The 24,050-nt window shown below is 39.5% G+C and overlaps 1 protein-coding gene across 2 annotated transcripts; it reads right to left on the reverse strand.

Moving 5' to 3' along the window:
* Positions 1–6,333: 6,333 nt before the first annotated feature.
* On the reverse strand, positions 6,334–23,294 carry tmem132a (transmembrane protein 132A). 2 transcript variants are annotated; one of them, XM_084714222.1, is made up of 14 exons: positions 23,113–23,294; positions 20,787–20,870; positions 19,381–19,607; positions 19,077–19,289; positions 18,784–18,989; positions 18,166–18,306; positions 17,792–18,052; positions 17,527–17,679; positions 14,267–14,462; positions 14,003–14,146; positions 12,679–12,881; positions 11,132–11,351; positions 10,850–11,041; positions 6,334–8,180 (listed from the first exon to the last, which is right to left on the reverse strand). In XM_084714222.1, exons 2-14 carry the CDS (start codon positions 20,866–20,868, stop codon positions 7,224–7,226), a joined length of 3,195 nt encoding a protein of 1,064 aa, XP_084570348.1. In that variant the 5' UTR covers positions 20,869–20,870; positions 23,113–23,294; the 3' UTR covers positions 6,334–7,223. The 2 variants fall into 2 exon arrangements, with proteins under 2 accessions (XP_084570348.1, XP_084570349.1); XM_084714223.1 differs by having other exon boundaries at positions 6,335–8,180; positions 18,166–18,252.
* Positions 23,295–24,050: the final 756 nt, after the last annotated feature.

Genomic DNA, 24,050 nt, shown 5'->3' on the forward strand with positions numbered 1-24,050 from the left:
AGATTTTTCAGGTATCTATACTTTACTTGAGTATTTATTTTTCTGACAACTTTTTACTTTTACTCCCTACATTTCAGCCTTGTTACTTTAGTTTTAATGCATTTGAGGGGAATTATCCATTTTTATTTTTCATCATTGCACACCGCCTCCCTAATATCAAGACTGATTTTAACCCAACTGGATGGGACAATAAGACATAAGAAAGACAATTCCTTGCTGAATCAGTCAGTGCATATCATGCATGACAGATCAAACAAGACAAAAAGATTACCAACGGGAAAAAACTATGGAAAAAAGGTGACACGACATAATAAAATGAAAAACACATAACAAGCTAAAAAATGAAAAAAACTATGTAGTAAGACAAAAAATCGTGTAAAAGAAGTAAGAAGGTGAAAAACACTGATGTAACAAAATGTAACGAGACCAAAAAACAAGCTAACAAGACGAAAAAATGACTGGACATAACAAGATGAGAAACAACGTAAAAGACAAAGACAAGAAGGACTTAAAATTATGTAACAAGATGGAGTAAGACACAAAATAAAAGAAAACACATCCGACGAAAAATGGCATAAAAGATGTTAACAAGATGGAAAAAATCTGTATCAATTTAAGTGTACAACATATTTAAAATGTTGTCATTGCTTTACTTTGCTGTCAGACAGATTTTTCTGGCAGGAAACTGCCAAGTATCATTTTCTCCAAGATCACTAGACTCCTTTGTCAACATTAATTTTACACAGAACACAGGAGTTGTTGGTCTACAGCTCCTTGATCTGTTAGTTTGTGTCATTGTGTGACTTTGGGAAATCCGAACTGACCCTTTAAAACACAGAGGTCACACAGTGACACGGGTAAACTGAATGATCGAACAACTCCTGCCTCCTGTGAGGTAAAATGACTGTTTTTTTCCAGAGGAGCCTGGTTGCTTTGGAGAGAGTTATATCTGGCTGTTGAAAAAGTGTCTGGCAGCAAGGTAAAGCTAAATATTCTGAATATAGTGTGCACTTTGTTTTGGGCGTCTAAAATCTGTAATGCAGTGACTATGGATAAGTACGTCAATCAACCACACTTCAAATAATCTGAACTATCCCTTTAAATAGTAGTAAGGCAGCAATATAAAGTGTGAAAGCGTTTTGAATATTGAATTATTCTGTCTGTCATACTTTTCCAGGTGTTTTGTATCTATGATGAATCACTGTAAGCTCACAGTTAAAGGACCAAACCAGTGTTTTTCATGGTTTAGCTCATTAGCAACAAATCCTGTGCACATCACATTACTACTGACTGTTTACCAAAGCAAGTTACGTTGTTTTAGAGTTTTGAATGTGTTGTTACAGGCTGTTACTGCATTCATTTGATGCAGCTTGAGCCCTACAATTTCATGCAGCAATAACATCACTGTGAATTTTTTTTCAAGTGTCTCCAAGCTGATTTTACAGATGTCAGAGGAATACATTAAATTATGTGAGATTGTTGGTGGTAATGTCATTTATACATGACTTCTGCTAAATGTTGCCTGGTCTTCCTCTAACTTGTTCTCAGTGTTGTGCCACAACCAGTCAAACTCTCGGCTAGAAACATTAGTTTAATAAATATAATCCTACTGTACATGTTGAAATAATACAGGCAATATGACTGTTCAGTAAGTTTCTGCAGAGGAGTCAATGGAAAGAACAAATGTTCCATTTGTATTTTTGATACTGTGAGGATAAAGAGTTTCAATGGTGCCAGCCCGAGCCAAAACCTTGCCATTGTGAATATTAAAATTACACTGAAAATAACTGTCTTTTCGTGATTCTAATTAATTCATATTTCTGAGACATTAGTGTAATCTAATCACATGATTACAGTTCAAAACAAAAGCTGCCATCAAGTAGTTTTTGGGGTTTATGCAAAATGTGGTCTTACGTTTTGGAGACACCATGTGTGAAAGTTATTCACTCTTGTTAACAGTAGTTATACGAGGGGCATTCAAAAAGTTCTAAGACAAATGACATAAATTCAAACTGAGTCAAAATAGTGTAACAAAATGACCTTGAATCATACCACTGATGACTTATAAACAAATTTGACAAGTTACAGCATTCTAACTTTGTTATTCAATGTTCCAGGTTACATATTACAAAACCAACTTTTTTGACCGTCCAAAATGAGCCAATTTGAAGTTCGAGCAAACATCAAATTTCTAACAAAACTTCAATGGAAACCTACAGAAATCATTGAAGCTTTGCAAAATGTTTATGGAGACTCCTCACCTTCTGGAGCCGTATTTTCAAAGTTGAAGGAACGTTTGAAAGGAACAAGATTTCAGTCCATACTTGAAGCGAAGAGGGAGGTTGTGACCTGGTTGACTAGACAAGCTCCAGAATTCTATCAAGAAGGAATTTCTCGGTGGAAACATCGCTTGCAGAAGTGTATTGAGTTAGGTGGATCTTATGTTGAAAAATAATTTTGTATCTTTCATAAATAAAGTTTTTTTTCAATTTGTCTCAGAACTTTTTGAATTACCCTCGTACTATATGGTCACAATTTATCTGACAGTGATGCACTGATGTCTCTATGCAGTGTTTTAAGCACTGAAACTACATATATAACTACATAATAAAATTCTTAAGGAATAATAATATTAAATCAAAATTATTTTTTTCTATTAATGTCATCATAAAGAAAATAAATAATTAAATAAGACATTAAATAAAGAAATGTTTAATTTATTTGTGTATATTTCTATTCATTAATTTAGATATATTTGTACTTTTTAATAGTTATACATCTATTTACTTACTCATTTATTCAAATTTATTCACATTCACATGTATCTATTATTATTATTATTATTATTATTATTATTATCATTATTATTATTACCATTATTATCACAATATTGTGGACATGTACGTATTTATTTATTTCTGTGCAGCAAATCACACTTGATAAATGAAAACATAAAATAAGATTAGAAATGGATAAATAAATATGAAACAATGTATAATTTAAAAACTTAAGAATGTGTATACACATATATATAATTTAGTGTGTCGTAATTTGTGATTTATTTATTTATGTCGATAAATAGGCATTGCATTATATGATAATTTAGTTTAATTAGAATTCATTTCTTTAAGCATTATGTAATTACACATTTATTAAGTCATTAAGCGTTTAAAATTATAGGATCATTTATGTAGTTATATATTTAGTTTCAGCCCTTAAAAAGTGCTACTTCATGAAGATATTTAATCCAAATCTTTGCTGTCTTGCCTTTGTCTGCGTTCAAGTTTTGGAAACACTGAACTACTTGCATTTTTTTTATTTTGAACACATTACGTATATTTTATTAATATGTACAATAAACATTTTATGATGCACCATTAAAGGGTTTCAATCCTCATCCATGTTTGTCGAGTTGTACTACTTTACAGTATTGAAGTGATTTTCTATCATTAATGGTCACAGCGATTAAAAAAAAAACGGCGTTTTTGACGATCAATAAGGCTCCAGGACTTCAGACTTCTCACATTATGTAGGTTTTATTTGTTTGTTTGTTTGTTTCGTGTTGTTGTTAGTCGTCGACATTAAGACATAAAGACAAGGTGTTTTCGAGTCAATATGACTTAGTGACGATCCTCTATATTTTGGTTTTCCCTCTTCAGTGAAAATTCTCCTTTGATAATAGATGTGCGCCCGGAACTGGCTTGTTCAGTTAAAGTCAGGTAATCAAAAAAAAAGCGTGCTATTATGAAAAAATAATTACAAGTAAGTTAAAATATATTAGAATCAATTGTAACCAGAGAAAAATATGGACAACGTAATCAGCAATACAATCTAGCACTCTCAGTATTATAAGGAAGTAGTCAACTTGAAGAAAAAGCTAGCAGAGGATGGTTTCGATCCATCGACCTCTGGGTTATGGGCCCAGCACGCTTCCGCTGCGCCACTCTGCTTACGAGAGGGTAATACTAGCCATGTCCCTCCTTATGGCTAACAGTGTCGATGATCGTTCTATGGTTGATCACATGACTAACGTCAGTATTATGTCATTACGTTCCCTCCCCACAGAGCGATTCACTAAAAATGGCCATAGGAGTGTTTTAAAAGTGTGTGTGTGTGTGTGTGTGTGTGTGTGTGTGTATCCAGTATTTCCAAACGTCTCAGAGCATCAGGGCTTTTCGTTTCACCATAATGCCACTAGAGGGCATGGCGATATCATTTTTAATTGCAATAGTAGAAAGCATAGTGCAGGGGTCTGCAACCTGAGGCTCCAGAGCCACAGGGGCTCCCTGTGACTTTGGCAAAAAATGATATGGAAATAAATAGCATTACATTTTTTAAATATTTTTCATGTTTTGTTCTTGTAGGGCTATGAAAAAGTTGAGACACCTCAAAATCTCAAGCCAATATACTGCATACATAGTACATCAGTTTTGAGCCCAAGTCAAATTCTTCAGTTTTGAAAAAGTTTGACCAACTACTGATCTTTGGTTGAGATAATTTACTTTTCTTCTTTAGATAAATTTAAATATTTAAATTTTAAAAAACCTAAAATGTTGTATTTAAAAAATTATAGAATTATAGAAACCATATAATTTTAAGGCAACAAAATAGTAACAGATCAGGTTCACAGTTAACTGTGACCAAAATTTTGAAAAACAATTTTTTTGAGTTTCTCTAACTTTAACTTTTACTGTAAATTTATCTAAGGAAGAATAGTAAATTATCTAAACTAAAGGTCAGCACAAAGTTTGTAAAGAGTCGGGCACAGAACTCAAAACTCTATTGCAGTATGTTGTACACCAAATTTCAAAAAAGTATTAATATTTCATCAACTAAAATATCAAAAACTGTGTCTATGGCTCGGTGTCTTTTCCTCTAAATTGTGACGGTGGCTTGTCTTCTTGAGTCTCTATAACCTATGGCTGCCAAAAAAAGTCGGTGAAAAGAGAGCATTTGATAGTTGTGGCTCCAGACAGATTTTTCCCCCTTTTTTAGCCAAAAATGGCTCTTTTGATCATAAAGGTCGCAGACCCCTGGCATAGTGTATCCCATTGCAATATCGTCAGTGGAAGTCAAAATTTAGCTAGCTGTCAGTACATTTTGGTGAAAATTTTCGATTGACGTGTGTTCGTTGTGTTCTAAGTTCTTAAACTGTGAGAAAGATTTTGGGGGACCTTTTTGCTTCCGCTTGATGGGGACAGTTGAAGATCTGAAAGGAAAGCAGAGAGACCCAGGCGGGAGTCGAACCAGCGGCCTCTGCAGAGGACCAACATCACCCAGCTTTTACTCATACTTCATTATGCATTACACTATGTAATCTTCTTAGTTACTTTTAAAATCATAATTGAGAACTGATTGCAATTTGAATAAATATCTAAACCTTTCTTCTGCATTTTTGTGGCCAGTAAATGTTATGACACACAGGTCACAAACAAGCCAATCAAAACATGATATATGGGCAAAAAACAGAACACTGCAGCAGCAAAGTTTTGGAATAAGTTGTTAATGATTAATCATTAACCAATCAATCGCTGTTAAGAATAAAACCAGTTTAAAATGTATTAATATTTCATCAGTAGTCTAATTGCACCTCATTTGACATTGTTTTGTCTGGAGGAGCCATTTGTTGAGTTAGGAAACTTGAAATTAGAAAATTGCCACAGAAAAGAAAAAAATGTTTTGTATCTTTAAAAAATAATTATTAATCAATTCTTAGCTTTTTCATTTGTTAAGTAAAATAAAAGATTCAACCTTGAAGAGGTGAGCGTGAAATGTACACAAAATATTTCAACAAACAGAAATTCCTTTAATATAAAGTACTACTGATAATGTATAATAATAAGTTGTTTTTTTTTTTTTAAAGAATACTTTGTATTTTTACTGATGTATTTTTCTGGCACCAGTAATTTTTCTTGTAATTGAGCAATATTTTAGTAATGTAGCAGTATTTGAGTACAGATTTTCATTACTCTTTCCACCGCTGGTAACAAGACAGATACCCCAATCCAGACTTCCTACAACAAAGACCAGTATTTTAAGCAAAGTTTTAAAGAAAAGAGGTATGCACTTTGTAAAATCTGATGCTTTTAAGACTGGGAGCAAATACTAATAAGATTTATGCAAGTTTTATTCTGTATTCTTCTTTGAGAATTATGTCTGGGATATTTGGAGTCCAATTTGGGGACTGTTTACAATCATACAAAACAAAGCATGCTCAATACAAACTATTCATCCATGGCTGCCTTTTCCTCCACGCTGGATGTTGAACACATTGTCAAACTTTCAAATGAAACCTATTTTATTTATTTTAAATGAAAACAGAAATAGACAGATGACAAATTGACATATTCTGAAAATAAAACATTCAGGTTTAGAATTAAATGTATAGTTTCTAAATACAAAGTAATCATTCAACATATTTACATTGTGTGATATGTCGACTGCCCTCCTAGCGACCATGAAGATTTTATATTTGTTTGTGATTTATCAGTTTGATCAGTTCACAAAAAGACTGAGTGTGATTGAATATACTTTTTTTGATGAAAATGTTCTCTTCTAAGGTCTTATTTGTCAAGAAGAACCAATTAAATATTAATCAAATTGTTTTCAGGTCCACTGATATGTGTAACCATTGATAACATATGGACCAAAACATTCCTTGGATGGACTGAATAAAGGCCGAATTGACTGAATAAAGACTGGATTGACCAAATAAAGACTGGATGGACTGAATGAAGACTAGATGGATGACAGAAGAAAGATCAAATAGACCGAATGAAGATTGGTTAGATGTGCTGAATAAAGACTGGATGGACTGAAATGGACCAGTTGGTTTGTTTTAGCTGGAACTCAGAATTCAGATTGTACACTTTTTTCTGCTGTTGGTGGAGGATATAAAATGAAATTTACAGATTAAAGGGCAACACATAGCAGCCACATCACATAGCGTCACATCATTTGATGTGCGTGCCAAATGATGCAACAAAACCACCTCCCAAAAAGTGATGTCATAGTTCCCCCGTGTTTAACAAATAAATATTGAGCAGAGCGATCACAGGTTGTAAACTGTCTGTGACAGTATTGCTGTGGTTTGTCTGGTAGAATTATATTATGTTAAACAGGGTGATAGCATGCTGTTACAATAATGACTTCATCTTCCATGTTATTGTTCTTACACAGTGACTACTGATTTGCACAGAAATTCTCCTTGGCTTGCACATATATCAGCAAATGATCTCTACTTCTTTAATATACTCTTTAGTGTTCTCCTCCTGCTGCTGCTTTATCTTGTCTTCATCTTGTGTCTTCTTCCTCTCCTCTGCCTCCCTGTCCTCTACCTCTGTCTTCTTCATTTCAGCTGCATCTTCTTCCTTTGAGCCTCCCTCTAGCTCTACTTCCTTGTCCTGTTTTGTTGTCCTCCTCCTGTCTCGCAGGGCACATGGCAGACAGTTTGCAAGGAAGAGGACAGCAGAGAGACAGAGCAGAGAGAGGACAGCGCCCACGCCAAGCTCCAGCTCTCGAGCTCCCTGTCCATCTTCCTCATTCTCTTTCCTCTGTCCTTCTTTCTCCTGGCTCGGGGAGAAGTATACAGCACCCTCCTCCTGGCTCGGCATCAGCACTGCTCTTTCCAGGTTGTTTCGACTGACCATCCCTCCGTTCCCCACCTCATTCCAGTTTCTATTAGTCATCTTCCCATTGATTTTGTCATAATAGTCACTGCTTACATTCCCGCTTTCATCATCATCAAAGTTTGACACATAGACATCGCTGTCTGACTCAACCAGTGTGTCTGAAATGTCAAACTCAAACTCCTCGCCCCCCTCATTCTTGTCCACTACTGGCTGCAGGAAGCCTAGGTCCATGTTGACTCTTATCCAACCAGATCCTCTTGCCAGCCTCCTGGTCCCGCTTTCTCCGGTGTCCATCCAGTCCCTTTCACCTTCGCTTATAGAGTTGGAGGTGATTGGCTGGTCAGTGCAGGTTGAAACCAGAAGTTCTGCACGCAATAACGGCCCGCCTCCGTCACCCTGAGCAAAGATGCGTTGGCTGGGGCTGGGTGTCACCACAACCACAGTCTCAGCCAGTGAGGAAAGACGCAGGAAAAAGGGAAGGTCGCTAAAGGAGGAGAGGAGGGAGGCGGTGTCGTCACTGAACTGGAGCCAGACACTGATGGACGCCTCCTGGAGAGACACCACAGGATATAGATGGAAAGATCATTAGAATTCAAAAGTTTGTCACATTGTTACTTTATATCAATTAATTCATAAATATCAGGTAGGTATCAATAATGTTCAACTATCATCTAACTCATACAGTAGCCTTATTTTGCCTCAACTCAACAACCAGATCTTTATTAATGATTTTCCTTGTTTTTATAAGCATATCTGATGTTTTTGGAATAAGAAGCCTCCATGTTCTGCTCCTGTTTTAATTTGACTGTTAACAGAGCTCCATACTTCCTCCGTGTTTACCTGTTGTCCTGGTAAGACAACAACAACACACAACAGAATCATGTTATACACAACAGTCAGAAATAGTAGATAGAAAGAACAGGAATACCATCCTTGATTATACTTTACCATTTCACTCTTAATGCACTGTCACTGAAGCTCAAGACTTACTGCACTGTACTGGAAAGTTTCACATTAAGAGTCTTCTAAAAGAGCATGATCGCTCCATTTACTTAATTTTGACAGTAGCAGTTAAAGTAACAGTTAAAGGCGCCTGTTGGCTTGACACTGGTATCAAGTTTATATGAAGTGCCACATGGGTGAGAGTGCTAGAAGCTCATGCTCAGTGTGTCCAGTGCTAGTACATTTCTTCACTGAAAGAAGAGCAAAGATCAAGAGAGCAAGAGCAAGATCAAGATCAAGCGTAAGATCTTATTGGTTGAAGTTAGCTGATGTTAGACCTGAGAGACAGATGATTCATCCAATCACCTGCCAAGTGTTTTTTTAAGTGCCTGCCCTTTGCTAAACAGTTCCTAAGGTCGATTTCCCACATCGTTCTGTGTAACAAACCATCTGGTTTGTCAAGTTAACACAGAAGCAGTTGTATGAAGAATGACCAAAGAAAGTTTGAGAGAAAGACTAGCACTTGTATGAATGAATGAATGCTACTACTGAGGTGGTAACCAAACAACTGGTGAAAGGCCAGCATGAATGAAACCAATCAATTAATCCACAACTTTATTGCTTTTTAGTGCCTGAAATAAAGCCATTTTTCAGGTGATTCAACCTGTCAGGAACACAAATGCTCATCTCATCTCATCTCATCTTCTTCCGCTTCTCCAGGGCCGGGTTGCGGTGGTAGCAGTCTAAGCAGTCCACCACCGGGTTTGGAGATCTCTGCTGCAGCAGGCACTGGAGACCTTACGGCCACAGCTCTGAACGGCCATGTCAACAATGGAGGTGGAGAACATGATTGATTCGGACTCAGTGTCTCCAGCCTCCCATGGGATCTGGTCAAAGCTCTCCCAGAGGTGAGAGTTGAAGACCCCTCTGACAGAGGGTTCCACCAAACGTTCCCAACAGACCCTCACAATACATTTGGGTCTGTCAAGTCTGTCCAGCTTCCTCCTCTGCCAACGGATCCAACTCACCACAGGTGGTGATCAGTTGACACCTCAGCCGCTCTCTTCACCCGAGTGTCCAAGACATACGGCCAAAGGTCAGATGACACAACCACAAAGTCGATCATTGACCTCTGACCTAAGGTGTCCTTGTGCCATGTGCACTGATGGACACCCTTATGCTTGAACATGGTGTTCGTTATGGACAAACTGTGACTAGCACAGAAGTCCAATAACAGAACACCACTCGGGTGCAGATCGGGGCGGCCGTTCCTCCCAATCACACCCCTCCAGGTAACACTGTCACCACCCATGTAGGTGTTGAAGTCCCCCAGTGGAACAATGGAGTCCCCAGTCGGAGCACTTTCCAGCACCCCTCCAAAGGTCTCCAAGAAGGCCGGGTACTCTGCACTGCCGTTCAGCCCATAAGCTGAAACAACAGTGAGGTACTTGTCCCCGACCCGGAGGCGCAGGGTGATGACCTTCACATCCACCGGGGAGAAATCCAACACAGGGTGGCTTAGCTGGGGAGCTATAAGCAAGCCCACACCAGCCCGCTGCCTCACACTGCGGGCAACTCCAGATTCCAGAGCCCATACTGTGCATGGAGGTGAGCCCGACTATCTCTAGCTGGTACTGCTCCACCTCCTCCACTAGCTCAGGCTCCTTCCCCCCCAGTGAGGTGACATTCCATGTCCCCACAACCAGATTCCATGTCCTGGGGTTGAGTTGTCGGGGCCCCCGCTCACAACTGCCATACAAACCACACAGCATCGGTCTCTTCTAAACCCTCCCATGGGTGATGGGCCTACAGGAAGGCGGGTCATTGTCGTTTGTTCAGGCTGTGCCTGGCCGGGTCCTGTGGGCGAAGACCCAGCCACCAGGCGCTCGCCTGCTAGCCCCAACCCCGGGCCTGGCTCCAGGGTGGAGCTCCGGTGACGGCAATCCGGGTGACATAGACATCCCTGTTTTTATATTATTCATAGGGGGCATTACAACACAAATGCTTGCATCAAATTGTTTGGCAATTCATCATATAGTGGCCAAGATAATTCACTAGATAAGCAAATACTTTGACAAGCTGATTCTGCCAGGTGAAAGGTCAGCCAGGAGAAATCAGGGGTTCAAAAAAATCATTACAAGTCATCCTCCAATGTCAGCACAAAATTTCAGAGCAATTATTGTAGCGAGTATAGTTGTACTGATGGATTCAGTGCTGTGGAAAAACACAGTACATTATGCTTAATTTGGCATCTCAGTGTAACCCCACCCCCTCACCTGGTGGTGGTTATACAGGATGTTATAGGCTGTCACTGTTGTTGTGATGATAGAAGGGTGGGCAGGGCTTGCCATGACCGACATGCCAAGGCCGCTGACCACCTGCACAGACAGGTCCCCAGGGGTAACGGGGTCAGAGGTCACAGTGATGTCACATCTTCCGAGCACACCATCCCACTGCTCAGAGATGATCTAAGAAAGAAAGAGAGGTGATGATGATGATGCTGATGATGCTCAGCGAATGAAGATCTTCAACTGAACTGATGTACATCCATCACCTACATGGAGTGATGTCTTTCCTGGTTGTAAACCAATCAGGTTGTTCTGGGAGCCAAGGGAAGCCACTCGAGGGTCTTCTATTCGCATCAATTTCAGGACCAGCTCCGTAACATCCACGAACCAATCAGATGAGCCCAAGAGATGTGTGGTTCTGCTGTGGGAGTCCTGAGCTGTGAACTGAGTCAGAACCTGGACTGAGGAGCGCTGATACACCGGCACACACCTGAGTAGACAGGACACACATGAGGAACTAAAGGCCTTGACATTTCTGTGCATATTAGATAATACACAGAGGCATTTGATCAGGTTCGTATTACAAGTGCATCTGAGAATATATCAGAGTTTATTCGTAGTAACCGTGAATCTCTGAGTGTACTTAAAGCTCTCAACCTCAACATGGATTTTCTGACCTCTAGCAGCAATTTAGAGCAGTTTTTCTGTGGGTCCCCATTTTGTTCAGCTCATGCATGCTCACAAGGGTGCACACGTACATGATGTACATACATGTGTGTAGCCCAAAATACACTCCTGCTAATGATTTCACACTATTCCACTGATCTATAGGTTGCAGTAATGCACCAAAATATGCAGCAATCCACAAATAAAAAAATATAATATAAACTAGAAGAGGTCCCTCAGTAGAGTGCAGATCACTGACAGACAACAGATGGTGAAACACCTGCTGCAGTGTCACCGCAACTGCCGGATGCAACCAGTTGAGACTGGTTCCACCAACATTAACATGACCTCCAGTGAATAAAAAAACATTCTGGATTTAAAATACTTTGCATCAGCTTTGCAAAAGCGTTCAGACTCATCCCTATAGACGGGCATTTAGGGGCCAGGTTCATCCTGGATGAACTCTGTGTAGGTAAGTAATCCAGAATTTGTAATTCAATCTCAAATCAATTCGATTTGTATAGCACCAAATCATAACAGACTTATCTCAGGATACCTTTCATATATAGCAGGTTTAGACCATACTCTTTATAAACCCAATTGTTCCCACCAGGAGCAAGCCCTGAGGCGACTGTGTGAGGAAAAACTTCAAATTTAAAAAAAATGTGGAAGTTGGCACAATAGGATTAGCCAGAAGAAGCCAAGAAGGACTTTCTGCCCATACCTACATAAGACTGTAGCAGCATGAAAATGCTGTCATGGATATTTGAGAGAAAAATTTGGCTTTTAAACAATCTTCTTATATAGTTGCAGTAGTGAGCAAGGCAGCATTTATATACTGACATCTATTTATAGAGATTGCAGCTTTAGCCAATACCTTAGTGTTCTGTATCATGGTTGTTCATTATATTAATTTGTGATGCCCTTTTTTCAATAAAAAGTTATAAAAAACAAAGTGATTATTCTATATACATATTTTCTTGTTTTGGCCAAATAATGTTTGACATTGTGTGGTAGGGTTTCTCAGTCTGTGCATTAAACAAAACAAATATTTCCACTTTGAGAATATATTGAATTCAATACTTAAAGCCAAAAAAGCCTTTAAAGGGCTAAATAAACCACAGTGAAGACCCACTGGGACCGTCTCCTACCCTTTCTCTGTGAAGTGGTTCCAACCATCGATGGCATTGAGAACAGGGTCTGCTAAGGACACTCTGAGGGGCACTGAGGGAGCCCACACCTCCAGGCACACTGAGCCACGGAGCGTGCCCAGTAGAAACTCCACCTCTGCACAGGTATTACCCAATCCTGATTCACTGCCGTCCACAAAGAGCGTGGAACAATCGCTGGACACCTGCAGTGAGGATGGAGACAGACAGAGGACAAGTGGAGACGACTTCAATTACACCCGTGATTAAAGGATACATGTACAGTGTATCAAGTCATTCAAAACATTAGACAAGATGACTTTAATTTAATTGTGTCTGAATTGACTGAATGTTCAAATTAACAATGTCACTTATTCAAAGCAGCTGTAAAGAATGTTTTTATTTTACTTTTTTCTAAATGAACAATTGGTTCAGTGACTATTTATAATGTGAAACTGAAAAAGTTATGAAAACTCTAAATTTCAATTTCAAAATTTTGAAAAAGGTGCTGATCTTTTGCTGAGGTAATTTACTTTCCTTCTTTAGATAAGCTTTGCAAGTTTAGAAATTCATAGCATTGAATGTAAAAAATATTGAGTAAATTCATTGAAATGAATTAATGAACTATTACTACTGCTATTAAATAAATTTTAATAGCAGGACACAAATGCAACTCCAATTGAATGCTAATGTTGCTCTGTGACTGCTGGATGTGTACTGTTTGCTAGCAGGTTATCCATAACAACGTTATAAGGTGATAATATGTAAGATGTTGTGTTCACAAATCCCCAAGTTTTTTAATTAAATGTAATGCATACATTTACCCCATAGAAAATCAGATAACAAACTTCTGTCCTCTGAGATGATAACCATATTTGTTTGTTTGTTTTAACATAAATAAATTTTACATATTTTTTCTAGCCATTATGTCCCTGCTTCCAGTTTTTATTCTAAGACAGGCTAAAGTTGAGCGTGAAGACATGAATACAAGATGGACGCCGGGACTCCCCTTCTTCCCACTGTACAAAACTGATGCCAAATTATCGTGGATACAAGTGCTACCAGCACTGGTGACATCATTTGGAGCCTGAACCTGTATAGTAATGATCAGTCTTGGAGATGCACTTCCAAGTTTCCGCCCACATAACTGGCTGAATAAATCGCGAGCAGAGCTCATCGTGGCATGAAACCTCTGTTTTTAATGACTAATTAAAACCAACCTTATGAGAAAAATGAACACTTGAACACTGCAGTTCAAATCTCTTGACTGATCTTTTAGCACCAGTTACATTACATTTATTTAATTGATGTTTTATGCAAAGCCAACCTTGATAGTGTTCTCGTTGGTGGAGTGACACGTGACTGCAGAGGTGACATCTGACACCTTCCCATCACGACTTATGGCCAGCACAATAACAGGAAGTGACACCTGCTTGTTGGTCAGTATGGCTGTGTTGATGATCATATTACTCTGTCGACAGAGGATCAGAAAACACAAACAAATCAGATTAGATGGACCTTTAAAAATATGAGAGATTATATATATGATGCTCTTTTGAACCGAGCATTAATGAATGGATGGGTGAAGCACCTCTGTGATGGGAGCGATTCCAAAGATGCGTCGATCAGTGAATGAGAAGATGCTCACTGCTGCCCTGTGTGGTGACTGGGAGTTACTACGCCCAGAGTACTCCACCCACCAGTTAGCAGGCACTGCCATGGCAACACCAAAGCTGTGCCTCAGGCCATCAACGGACAGACACACCACCTGCTGGAGAAAAGTGGGACTGCAGGGCGACAGAGATCAGAGTTAGCTCTCCACAGTGAGGGACGATGTGCCCTTGGATATATACTGATTCAGTAAGGGTAGTTTCAAAGCAAACATGACTGCACATAGACTAGAGCGCTGCTAGACATGTTTAGAAAGTTCTGACATAGTAAATATGATCACTGAGCTGTCAGCTTCCCTACACCTGAAACATGTCTGGTCATGTGGAAACTAGTGTTTAAATGCACATCTTTGTTTGTTTGAATGGTAAAAACATGTTTTTTCCCCAAACTTGTCAAATACAGCAGCTTGGTCAGTGGCACCTCACTACAAACTGCAACGCTATAACGTGCAAACCTCTACTGTCAGGTTTGCATGTGCAAGGCCCCATGGTCAAGTTAGCATTATGTTACGTTATGCAACGTGCAGGAACGTGTTCAAAGTAAAGGCGCAAAAACTACTACTAGGTAAAGGAAAAGTTCATGGTTCATGGTTTGCATTAAATTAGTTATGTAATTTAATGCACATAATGTAGCTTATCAGTATTACAAATGTAACGTCCGCACATGTCTAATGTAACTTACGTAAAAATAAGATGACTCTGATCTCCTGGGTGAAAGTCCTAGTCAGAGTTTTATGTCCCATGTGAAGCTCAGTGCCTTCCAAATGTAAATTATGTATATCACATAAGTTAAAAAGTATTGCAGAAAAATAAAAAACAGAAGTCTAAATAAATGCTTATGGTCATATTTGTGCCCGTCAGACACAGCTCAGATGTGAGACGCACAGAGCAGGTGCAGAGAGCTGCGGAGATTGAAATTGTGTGAGACGTGTGGGTGAAAAACACATCTGACCCACTTGTGGTTGAGACAGGGGGAAAGGTCAGAATAAGTCAAGACTGACAGTTGGGCTGTGAATCTTCACTGGTCCCACGATTTGGTTCGAGTATGATTATCCTGTCAACGATTCGATTCAATTCAATTTCATGATGCATCACAATGCATTGCATCCTCAATTTTCTATATTACTGCACATGGCTACTTTTTTTATCAATGAATACAAGCAGTCAGATAAATATGAATTCCATTTTATATTGTTTAGAAAGTGCATCAGTACTCAATAACATAAAAATAATTAACATTAAATTGTAAAATAAATAAATAAATAAATAAATAAATTGTATATGTCTAGCCTTCTTGTATTTGTGTGAAATTGTTCCATCCTCAGAAACAAAAATAAAACTTCTGCAGTGTAGCTGCAGCTTCCAGCAACTGCCTTCTGCTCAGGTAACTGCTAATAAAGCTGCAACAATTAATTGATTATTTATCCATCATTAAATTAATCACCAACTATTTTGATAATCGGTTAGTGGTTTTGAGTCACCAGAAATACTAGTCGGTTTAACTATTTAGCAATATTTTATTCATGTACAATGGCAGGTAATGGTTGCTTCTAAGGTTTTATGCAGCTGCCAGCCACTAGTCAGGACTGCAGCTGCATCAGACAGGAGCCCCTCTCACCCAGTGTGTATCCCCTGATGTCAACTAGTCTCATCAGTTCTTGGGTGGGCTGGGTCTGCTGTTTTTGGTGGTTTCTCAAGTTAGTGGTATTTTCAAGGTGTTTGATTTTTGTGTGAGACAGACTTTACACACAGCGTGTGTCTTGTCCAGTTCATGCTTAACAGCAAGTTCATAAAATCTGAAATGTGTCCAAAGGTCTGCTTTGAAAATACTAGGTGCATTTTTTATCACTAACTCCTGATTTTCACCTCCCTCCACCATATTGTGCTTGCCCTGTTCTCCCACAATTCAATACGACATTGCTATGGCGCTGGTTGCTGCGCCACCAGTTGCTACCAGGAAGTTGTTTTGAATTTTAGAACTTTATTGTCCAGCCGCAGCCAGAAAATTAAAACGGAACATCTCTACACTATAATCGATTATGTTCTGTCACTGCATCGATGCAGAATCATCCTTGTCTGCATCACAATGCATCTTAAAAATGATTCATTTCGACACCCCTAAATGACAAGGTCACCCAGGAGATCAGTGTTCGTGCCCCACGTGAAACCAAAACACCACATATGTTATGTAAGTTAAAAAGAAGTCAAACTGTGTCAGAAGTTCCATACTAATAGTCCACTAAAACAGTATATGAGATTTTTTAGTATGTCTGAAAACTTAGAATGAAACCAATAGTACCTGAGGTGCATATGATTTCTAGGGACAGTATGCAAGCACAGGACACTATACAAGCATAAATATCCCAAAATGCATTGCAGTAGTGACAACAGAAACAACATGTAAGATAAAGGCAGACAGTAACCACAAGCAGCAAGCAGTCCTAATGTAACATCCACGAAAAATTTATGAGAAATATAAGTAAGGTTTCACTTTTCTTGGCGTGAATATTTTTAAAATTAGTTTGTCTTTCACACAGATCACCCCAGTTACACATCCCCAGTTGCCAAGGAGGCTCTCAGCAAATGATCTCTATATCTGAAAAGATACGTACTACTGTTTATTTACACAAAAGTATGTTGAACAATGGAATTCAAATTGAGACAACTTAAATTTGAAGGCCACACACTGCGATAGATTTTTGCATTTTAAGCCCAATCCAAACTCTTACATTTTGAAATACACTTTAAAAAGTTTTGCTGACCTATAATCTTTAGTTGAGATAATTTACTTTTCTTCTTTAAATAAACTTAATTCTCTGAGTTCTAGAAACAAAAAATCCATCCATCCAATCCATCCACCCCACCTGCTTCATATGCAGACTTTCTCGCTAATTTATGCTATGTGACTTCAATGGCACATCAAAACAACCTTGGAGGGAAGCCTGCAGACACTTGAGGAGTACCTAGAGTGTTATAGTTTGAAGTATGGAGGCACTGACCAAGCTACTGTATTTGACGTGTTGGGAGTGAAAACTGGCCTGTAATTTCCATCTTGTTGTTTATAGCTGAAGGTGTTATTATGTCATCATGAGCTAAATGAACTTGCTGCTGCATTACACTGTATTTTTGACTGTAATGGCTCACTGACAGACTGTAAGGTGGAATAAAACTCTTGACCTACTCGTGTGTGTGCTTGAGCGTGCTCTGTTTGTGGCAGAAGATGGACACCAGGTCGTGTTTGGAGCCTTGGCTTTTTTCCAGGGTCACTGCCCACAGGTCAGAGGTCAGAGTTCTCTGGGCCACCATGGACACCAAGCCCTTCTTCACCTTCAGCCTGAAGACACAGATTTCCAATGTAAAACTAGAGTTTTTGATACAGATTGTGATACAGGACAGCATTTAGAAAAAGTGAAAACAGAGTTTTACTGACATCACTTTGTGCTCACCTTATTACAACAAACTCAGCACTGAAGTTGGCTCTCAGATTTACTGACACCCTGATTGGTTGTCCTATCAGGACTGGGCCCTTGTGATAGCGAATCACAACATGGGAGTCCAAGCTAAGCTCCTCCTCTTCCTCTCCATTCAAGCAGGTTTCTTGTTCTTTGGTCCTGCTCTCCTCTCTGTCTTTCTCCTCCTCCTTCAGAGTCACAGCTTTGATATGGAAGAGCTGCCTCTGGGATGGAGCCGCTCTGTCCTCCACACATCTGGATGGATTTTCAGTTGATATGAGGAGATCAACAGATGTTGGAGACTGACAAACAGAAATGAATTTTCATGCAACAATGAGAAAACTCAAAGAGTGTCTCTCACCACATACCCTTGTGGTGTCAGCTGTAGGTCGGCCGATGTGTCGAAGGAGGAGTAGTAAAGCTGGATTTGGTTTCTCATTGGGCCCCGTTGATATCTGAAAGACCATGGAACATCCTGCTGTGTGTTCACATCAACACCTGAATGGTATCTGAATGAAGGTGGAAATTAATCTCACGTAAAGGAAGTACAAACTGTCTCAGAGACATCTTTCCGTGCACAGTGTTTCTGGTATAAGAGGACCAATGCCAACTGTCTAAATAAAATGGGCTTCACATTGACAGCTCACAGCTTAAAGTTGTAATTTTTAATTTAATCAAGTTACAATTAATGAGTTGGAAGAATTTCAGTCTGGTTTTAGAGCTCATCATAGCACCGAAATAGCTGTAGTAAAATAAGTAAATGATACATGTACATCATGTAGATTCTTTTGGTGTTGGTATTACTTGATCTAAATGTCAGTTAGTCACAAAGTGTTTTTAAATAGACTGATGGTTTTTCCTCTTATCTTTCTAGGAGAGAAAGTCTCAAATGCTGTACATATTTTACATTCATGTAATAATCCATTCAAAATGAGTTGGCTGAGTGAGATGAATAACTGAACTAAAGAGAGAATAAATGCTCTCACCTCAGAGAAGAAGAAGTCGCACGCTGACGGTTGACAAAGTTGCTCTGATGACGTCCACCTCGCAGCCAGTCCCGCTTCTGCACCCGGCGACGGGGGTGGATGCTGCTGTGCCACTTTTCCAAATCTTGTTGCGATTGGTTGGCATGTTGATCCTCGAACCAGTCACTGGGCAGTGTCAAAGTTGCGACGCAAAGCCCCAGAGGAGGCTGTGAAATGGGACAGACAGATGGATAGACAGTGAAGTTAGACAGATGGGGAGAAAACACAAGGTTGAGACAGAGTCTGGTTCTCACCTGTGTCATACAGGAGGCCTTGTGCTCCTCCGTCTCCTTGAAGGCATGCAGGGTGATGCAGGTCCCTTGGGTGCTGGTGTCGCCCCGCTTGTGGAACAGTGTCCTCACCCTGAACCTCTCCTGCCCTCTGTCATCTCTCTCTCTCTCCACATGCTCTGAGAGGAGGGAGGCAGACAGAGGGGGAGAGAGAGGGAGGACAGGCTCTGATATGAGCTGTGGAAAGAGAAGAAGACGTATGTAGCCAGTTAGCTTCAGCAGCTGATGTAGAATTAGCATCAGTCAACATCTGTCCTCTTCCTCTTACCTGTGTCACTGAGTAAGGGCCAAATGAAGCCTGGAGGCCTGGTCTTGGGGCCCGGCTGTGTGGGGCCACCATGAACAGACTCTGAGAGAAGGAGAAGGGGCTGGAGTTGGAGAAAAGAGGGCCCAGCTCCGCCTGGGACAGAGGGAGGAACTGCCAAGGTGGAGGGACGACGGACATTTGGACGGGCAGAGAGAGAGGGAGAGGAGTCTGAAGGACGGCTCGGGGAACTGAGGGAATAAAAAAGGTGTGAACCAAAGATTGTGCATGTTAGAAAGTAAAGAAAGCATAAACCCTGCTGCATAATGACGCATCTAAAAGTCAGGCTCAGCAGCAAAATGGAAAGGAAGGTCCACCTGTACTTATAATTTCACAGCTTTACCTTGCTGTCAGACAGTGTTTACCAATGTTATACAACCCAAATCCCAATCGCTCCGTCCAAAGCAACCAGACTCCCTTGGCAAAACAGTAATTTTACCTCACAGAACACAGAAGTTGCTATTATTATGTGACTTCTATGAATCTGAAATAAAATGCCAAAGTCGCATAATAATACAAAGAAAATAACAATTGAGGCAGCAGTGGACCAGCAACTATTTTCAGCATAGGCTTTGGAGAAAGCAATATTTTGCTTATATGACAGCAGTTTCCTTTTGGAAAAGGCTGCTTGACAGCAAAGTAAAGCCGTGAAAATATTCAAAAGTGTAGTGGACAATTTCATTTGTTAGGAGGCTCAATATATTTTGCTGCTGGATATTGCACAGCAGTGCATTTCTAAGTATTCTACACTGGTACTCCTGCTGCTTCTTCAAACTGGGAACATGTTGACCACCAGCTAGTGTAGGTAATACACTGACTGTGGAGAAGTATTTCATACAACCACACTAAAAAAAAAACTATCCCTTGACATCTCTTTTGGAGATATCAGTTTTAGAGATGTCTGCCTTCTCTACAATAAAATGGAATTAAACATCACTTGGTTTGTGGCAAGGCGCCAAAAAAAGTGCTTCTTCAGTCATGAATTATTTTCCTTCTGCAGTCTAATCTTCCAGAACTACTTTATGTCTACTCTCTGAAAAGAGACACTGTTTTTTGAATTTTTCAGATTTATTTTTTGGTGCTTTGAGCACCACAAGCTACGTGTCATTTAGTTCCATTTTATTGGAGAGAAGGCAGACATCTTTACAGCTGATATTTCAAAAACTCTGCAACTCACATCCAAAAAAATCTAGATGGACAAACAGCACTATAGGGCAGGGGGAAAATGTGTACTTTTGATTTGAAGAATGGGACAAAAGCAACAACAAGGAATGAACAGCACTTGAGATGAAATTAAGTTCTCCATGAATAGTGTGACAACTGTGACTGTCTAATGTTCCACAGACAAAATGACCATAGTAAAGACTCACGTTCGATGAAAAGCCAGAGGAGCTGCAGCATGCTAACCCGTCTTCTGCCCCACTGCACACTGGCCCAGCTGACATCTGCCATCCCTACAGACCCGATGCAACACAGTGTCATGTGACACAACTGTGAATTCAGTCAATATGACACTCTGCATTACAGTAGATGTTCTTATCCAGTAGCAACATCCAGTGCCAGTATCATAAATGTTTTTTGATTGATCATATTATCCTAACCTTAGTTGTACTTTGGACTTAGGTTTAAATTGCCATGACCGCAATGTCTGATGTCAACCAGAAGCTTCAATTTGTAATTGTTAGTATATTTAGTTGTTGATGTTATTATATATTATGGCTGTTCACACTACATTTAGCCCTGTCGACCTTGGGGTTCGCCCTTTTTCATGCACACATTGTTAACCCAATATTAACCTAAGCCTAGGATTATACAATTCATACTGCACTTCAACTTGCCCTGAGGCAAATGTCCATTTGAATATGTGACTTACAATCTAGAATGATGCATCAGTACACTTTAACAGCTTTTATTTCTGTTTTACACTGGCACATTTTAGCCCCATCTGCCAGTAAAGCAGCCCACTTTTGAATGTGCCAGGATTTTGCCAGTGTGAAATCTTGCTTAGCCTGGGGCTAACAGCTCCCATAACCACACACACTGGTGTATATAAATTAAAAGTAGGCAATACAAAGAAAAAAGTTCAAACTTAACTTAAAAAAGTTAAACTATACTAAATTTATTCAAACTAAAGTCTCAATTCTCACACAAAATTTGCTTAGATCAGCTTTGTGTATAAAAGGCTTGCTGCAGTAGTACGTGTTAAAGACACAGGCTCAGTCTCTGCATTTAATCCATCCTAGTACTAGGAGCAATGAGCAGCCACGATGCAGCACCTGGGGACAAACTCCAATTCCAATTGGTCATCTCCTGGGGTACTGACTGGACAATTGACCATGTTTTTGATGGTGGAGGAAACTGGAGAAACTGCCAATCAGCAGCTTAGGAGGGACTACTGACAGATCTGGGCGTAGTTTTAGGTGCATGAACAGCATGAAGTTTCCATTAAAACTAGAGTGTAGTGTAGAGGTGTCTTGGGTGGTGAACAAGTCTTTTTTGAAAGTGCACACGCTTTTCCAAACAGTTTCTGAGGATGAGTTCCCAGATGGTTCTGGTTACAAACCATCTGGCATGTCAGGTTAAGGTACAGTGATTTTGTTCAAAAAAATTCAAATATAACTGCTACTGTCTGTCACAAATGTTAGTTAGTGAGACTCTGTGACAAAGCACCTGTGCTAACTGTATTCACAAAACAATATGTTTTCAAGTGTTTTCCCCCTCATTATGCCTCTCATTGGTTTGGTCCACCACCAATATTTGATATATGAATATTTAATACACAAATAAACTGACTAACAACATTTTTTTTTCATCAAAGGGGAAGACAGAAATATGTAAATTTATTTTACTTACTTACTTAAATATATAAACATGTAACTTATATACTTATTTTGAACTTTATTTATTGCAGTAATCTCAGTCAGCACTCCTCTGGCAGCAGCACAGCGTCTCTCCATCTCCTCTTGCATCGTGTGCCTCAGGGAGGATACCAGTGTTGGGCAAGTTACTGACATTTCGTAATTAGTTACAGTTACTAATTACTCCTCTAAAAAGTAACAGTTACTTTACCAATTACTTCATATAAAAGTTATTACTTACTAGCAAAGTAACTTTTGCATTACTTTTAAATGTCTTCTTCAATTATCTTTTTGATGCACACATAATTACACTCTTGAAGTCTAGCTATTATTTTATTTTATTGTAGCGTTATTATTTTGGTGTAGCGATAACATAGACCCTCCCATCATAGCTCCAACTGAGACATGTTTATTGACCCCACCAACCACAGCATGAAATATCCACACTTGCCTGCAGGGGAAGGGAATGTCATTGTGTCTCCTGTGAACATGCATATGCATACATGCACAAGCACACGCACGCGCATGAGCACACACACACACACACACACACACACACACACATGCACATGCACATGCACACACACCTCAGCTGCATGTAACTATGTTAAAATCAGAAACTGCATGTTCTGCACAAGATTAAAGGGGACAGCACTGACATGCAGCTAAATATATAAAACGTGTGTGTGATGTACATGTTCCCATAGCAGTCTCTGTGAACAGGTCAGATGATAAAGTTCTACACACACACACACACACACACAGACACACACACACACACACACACACACACACACACACACACACACACACACACACACACACACCTTTTACCCACCTGTGTCTGTCTGTTTCAGCTCCAAATTACTTCTTTCCCTCTGGCCATTTTTAAGCAGGTTTATAAAGCACGTCACAATAAAAAATTTTCCAAAAAGCAGAATAACTAAAAATAAACAGTTGCTCTATGCTGTTTTTTGTCTCTCTCTTTCTTCTTAGCTGGTCTGCTGCTGCTATAAGCCTCCTCCCTCCTCTCTCTTGTCCCTCCCTCTCTGTGCCACATTCACACAATTCAGATTTATTCGTTTAAAATGGTAAATAATCCTCTCTTCTCTCTCTCACTCTCTCTCTCTCTCTCTGTGATGTCCCTCCTCCCTCCCCTTCTTTACAGTCTCATTTTTTCTTATATAGGTTTTGCTTCTTGCTTGTTCTCTCCCCTTCCTCACCCCTCCTCTCTGAGTTACTCCTTTTGTCCAACCCTGTCTGTTGTCCTCCTCCCCTTCTTCTACAAACAATTTTGCAGAAGAAAAGGTCACCCTATGAGATGCAATGCTTTCCCAAATACGTCAGTGTGTGTGTGTGTGCATGCATTTAAGTATCTGTATGGTGAATAATGCAGGTTTCTGCTTCACACACCAACAATAATCCTACATACACACTATATGTAATGGCAATTTTGATCCGCTAAGTCAGAAGTATATATGTATGCTGCAGTTCAAACTAAACTGTCTCTTTAAGGCTCAGACAATGTACATTATAGCGGCTGTACATTAAGATGATAATGTGTAATTTTAAGCATAGCAGTTATAGTCAAGTGCTCATTAGGGCAGTCGAATGTCGAATGATTAATCAATTAACTGCTGTTCAGTGTGCAGCTGATATATATATATATATATATCTAGTCTGTTAATTATTTATTGTTTGTTTCTATTTTGCTTTACATATATCCGAATGTTTTAAATGTTCAAAATAAATCAAATCAAAATCAAAACATCTCTA

This window comes from Lutjanus erythropterus, chromosome 3, assembly GCF_056507025.1.
Source record: "Lutjanus erythropterus isolate fLutEry1 chromosome 3, fLutEry1.hap2, whole genome shotgun sequence".
NCBI classification, from domain to species: Eukaryota; Metazoa; Chordata; class Actinopteri; order Lutjaniformes; family Lutjanidae; genus Lutjanus; species Lutjanus erythropterus.

Coding starts and splice junctions, on each gene's coding strand:
- tmem132a (XM_084714222.1), bottom strand. CDS start 20,868: ATGGCAGATGTCAGCTGGGCCAGTGTGCAGTGGGGCAGAAGACGGGTT. Junction 19,290..19,380: donor GCCCTTACTCAGTGACACAG/GTAAGAGGAAGA, acceptor CTCTTTCCACAG/CTCATATCAGAGCCTGTCCT. Junction 11,042..11,131: donor CAGGAAAGACATCACTCCAT/GTAGGTGATGGA, acceptor TTTCTTTCTTAG/ATCATCTCTGAGCAGTGGGA.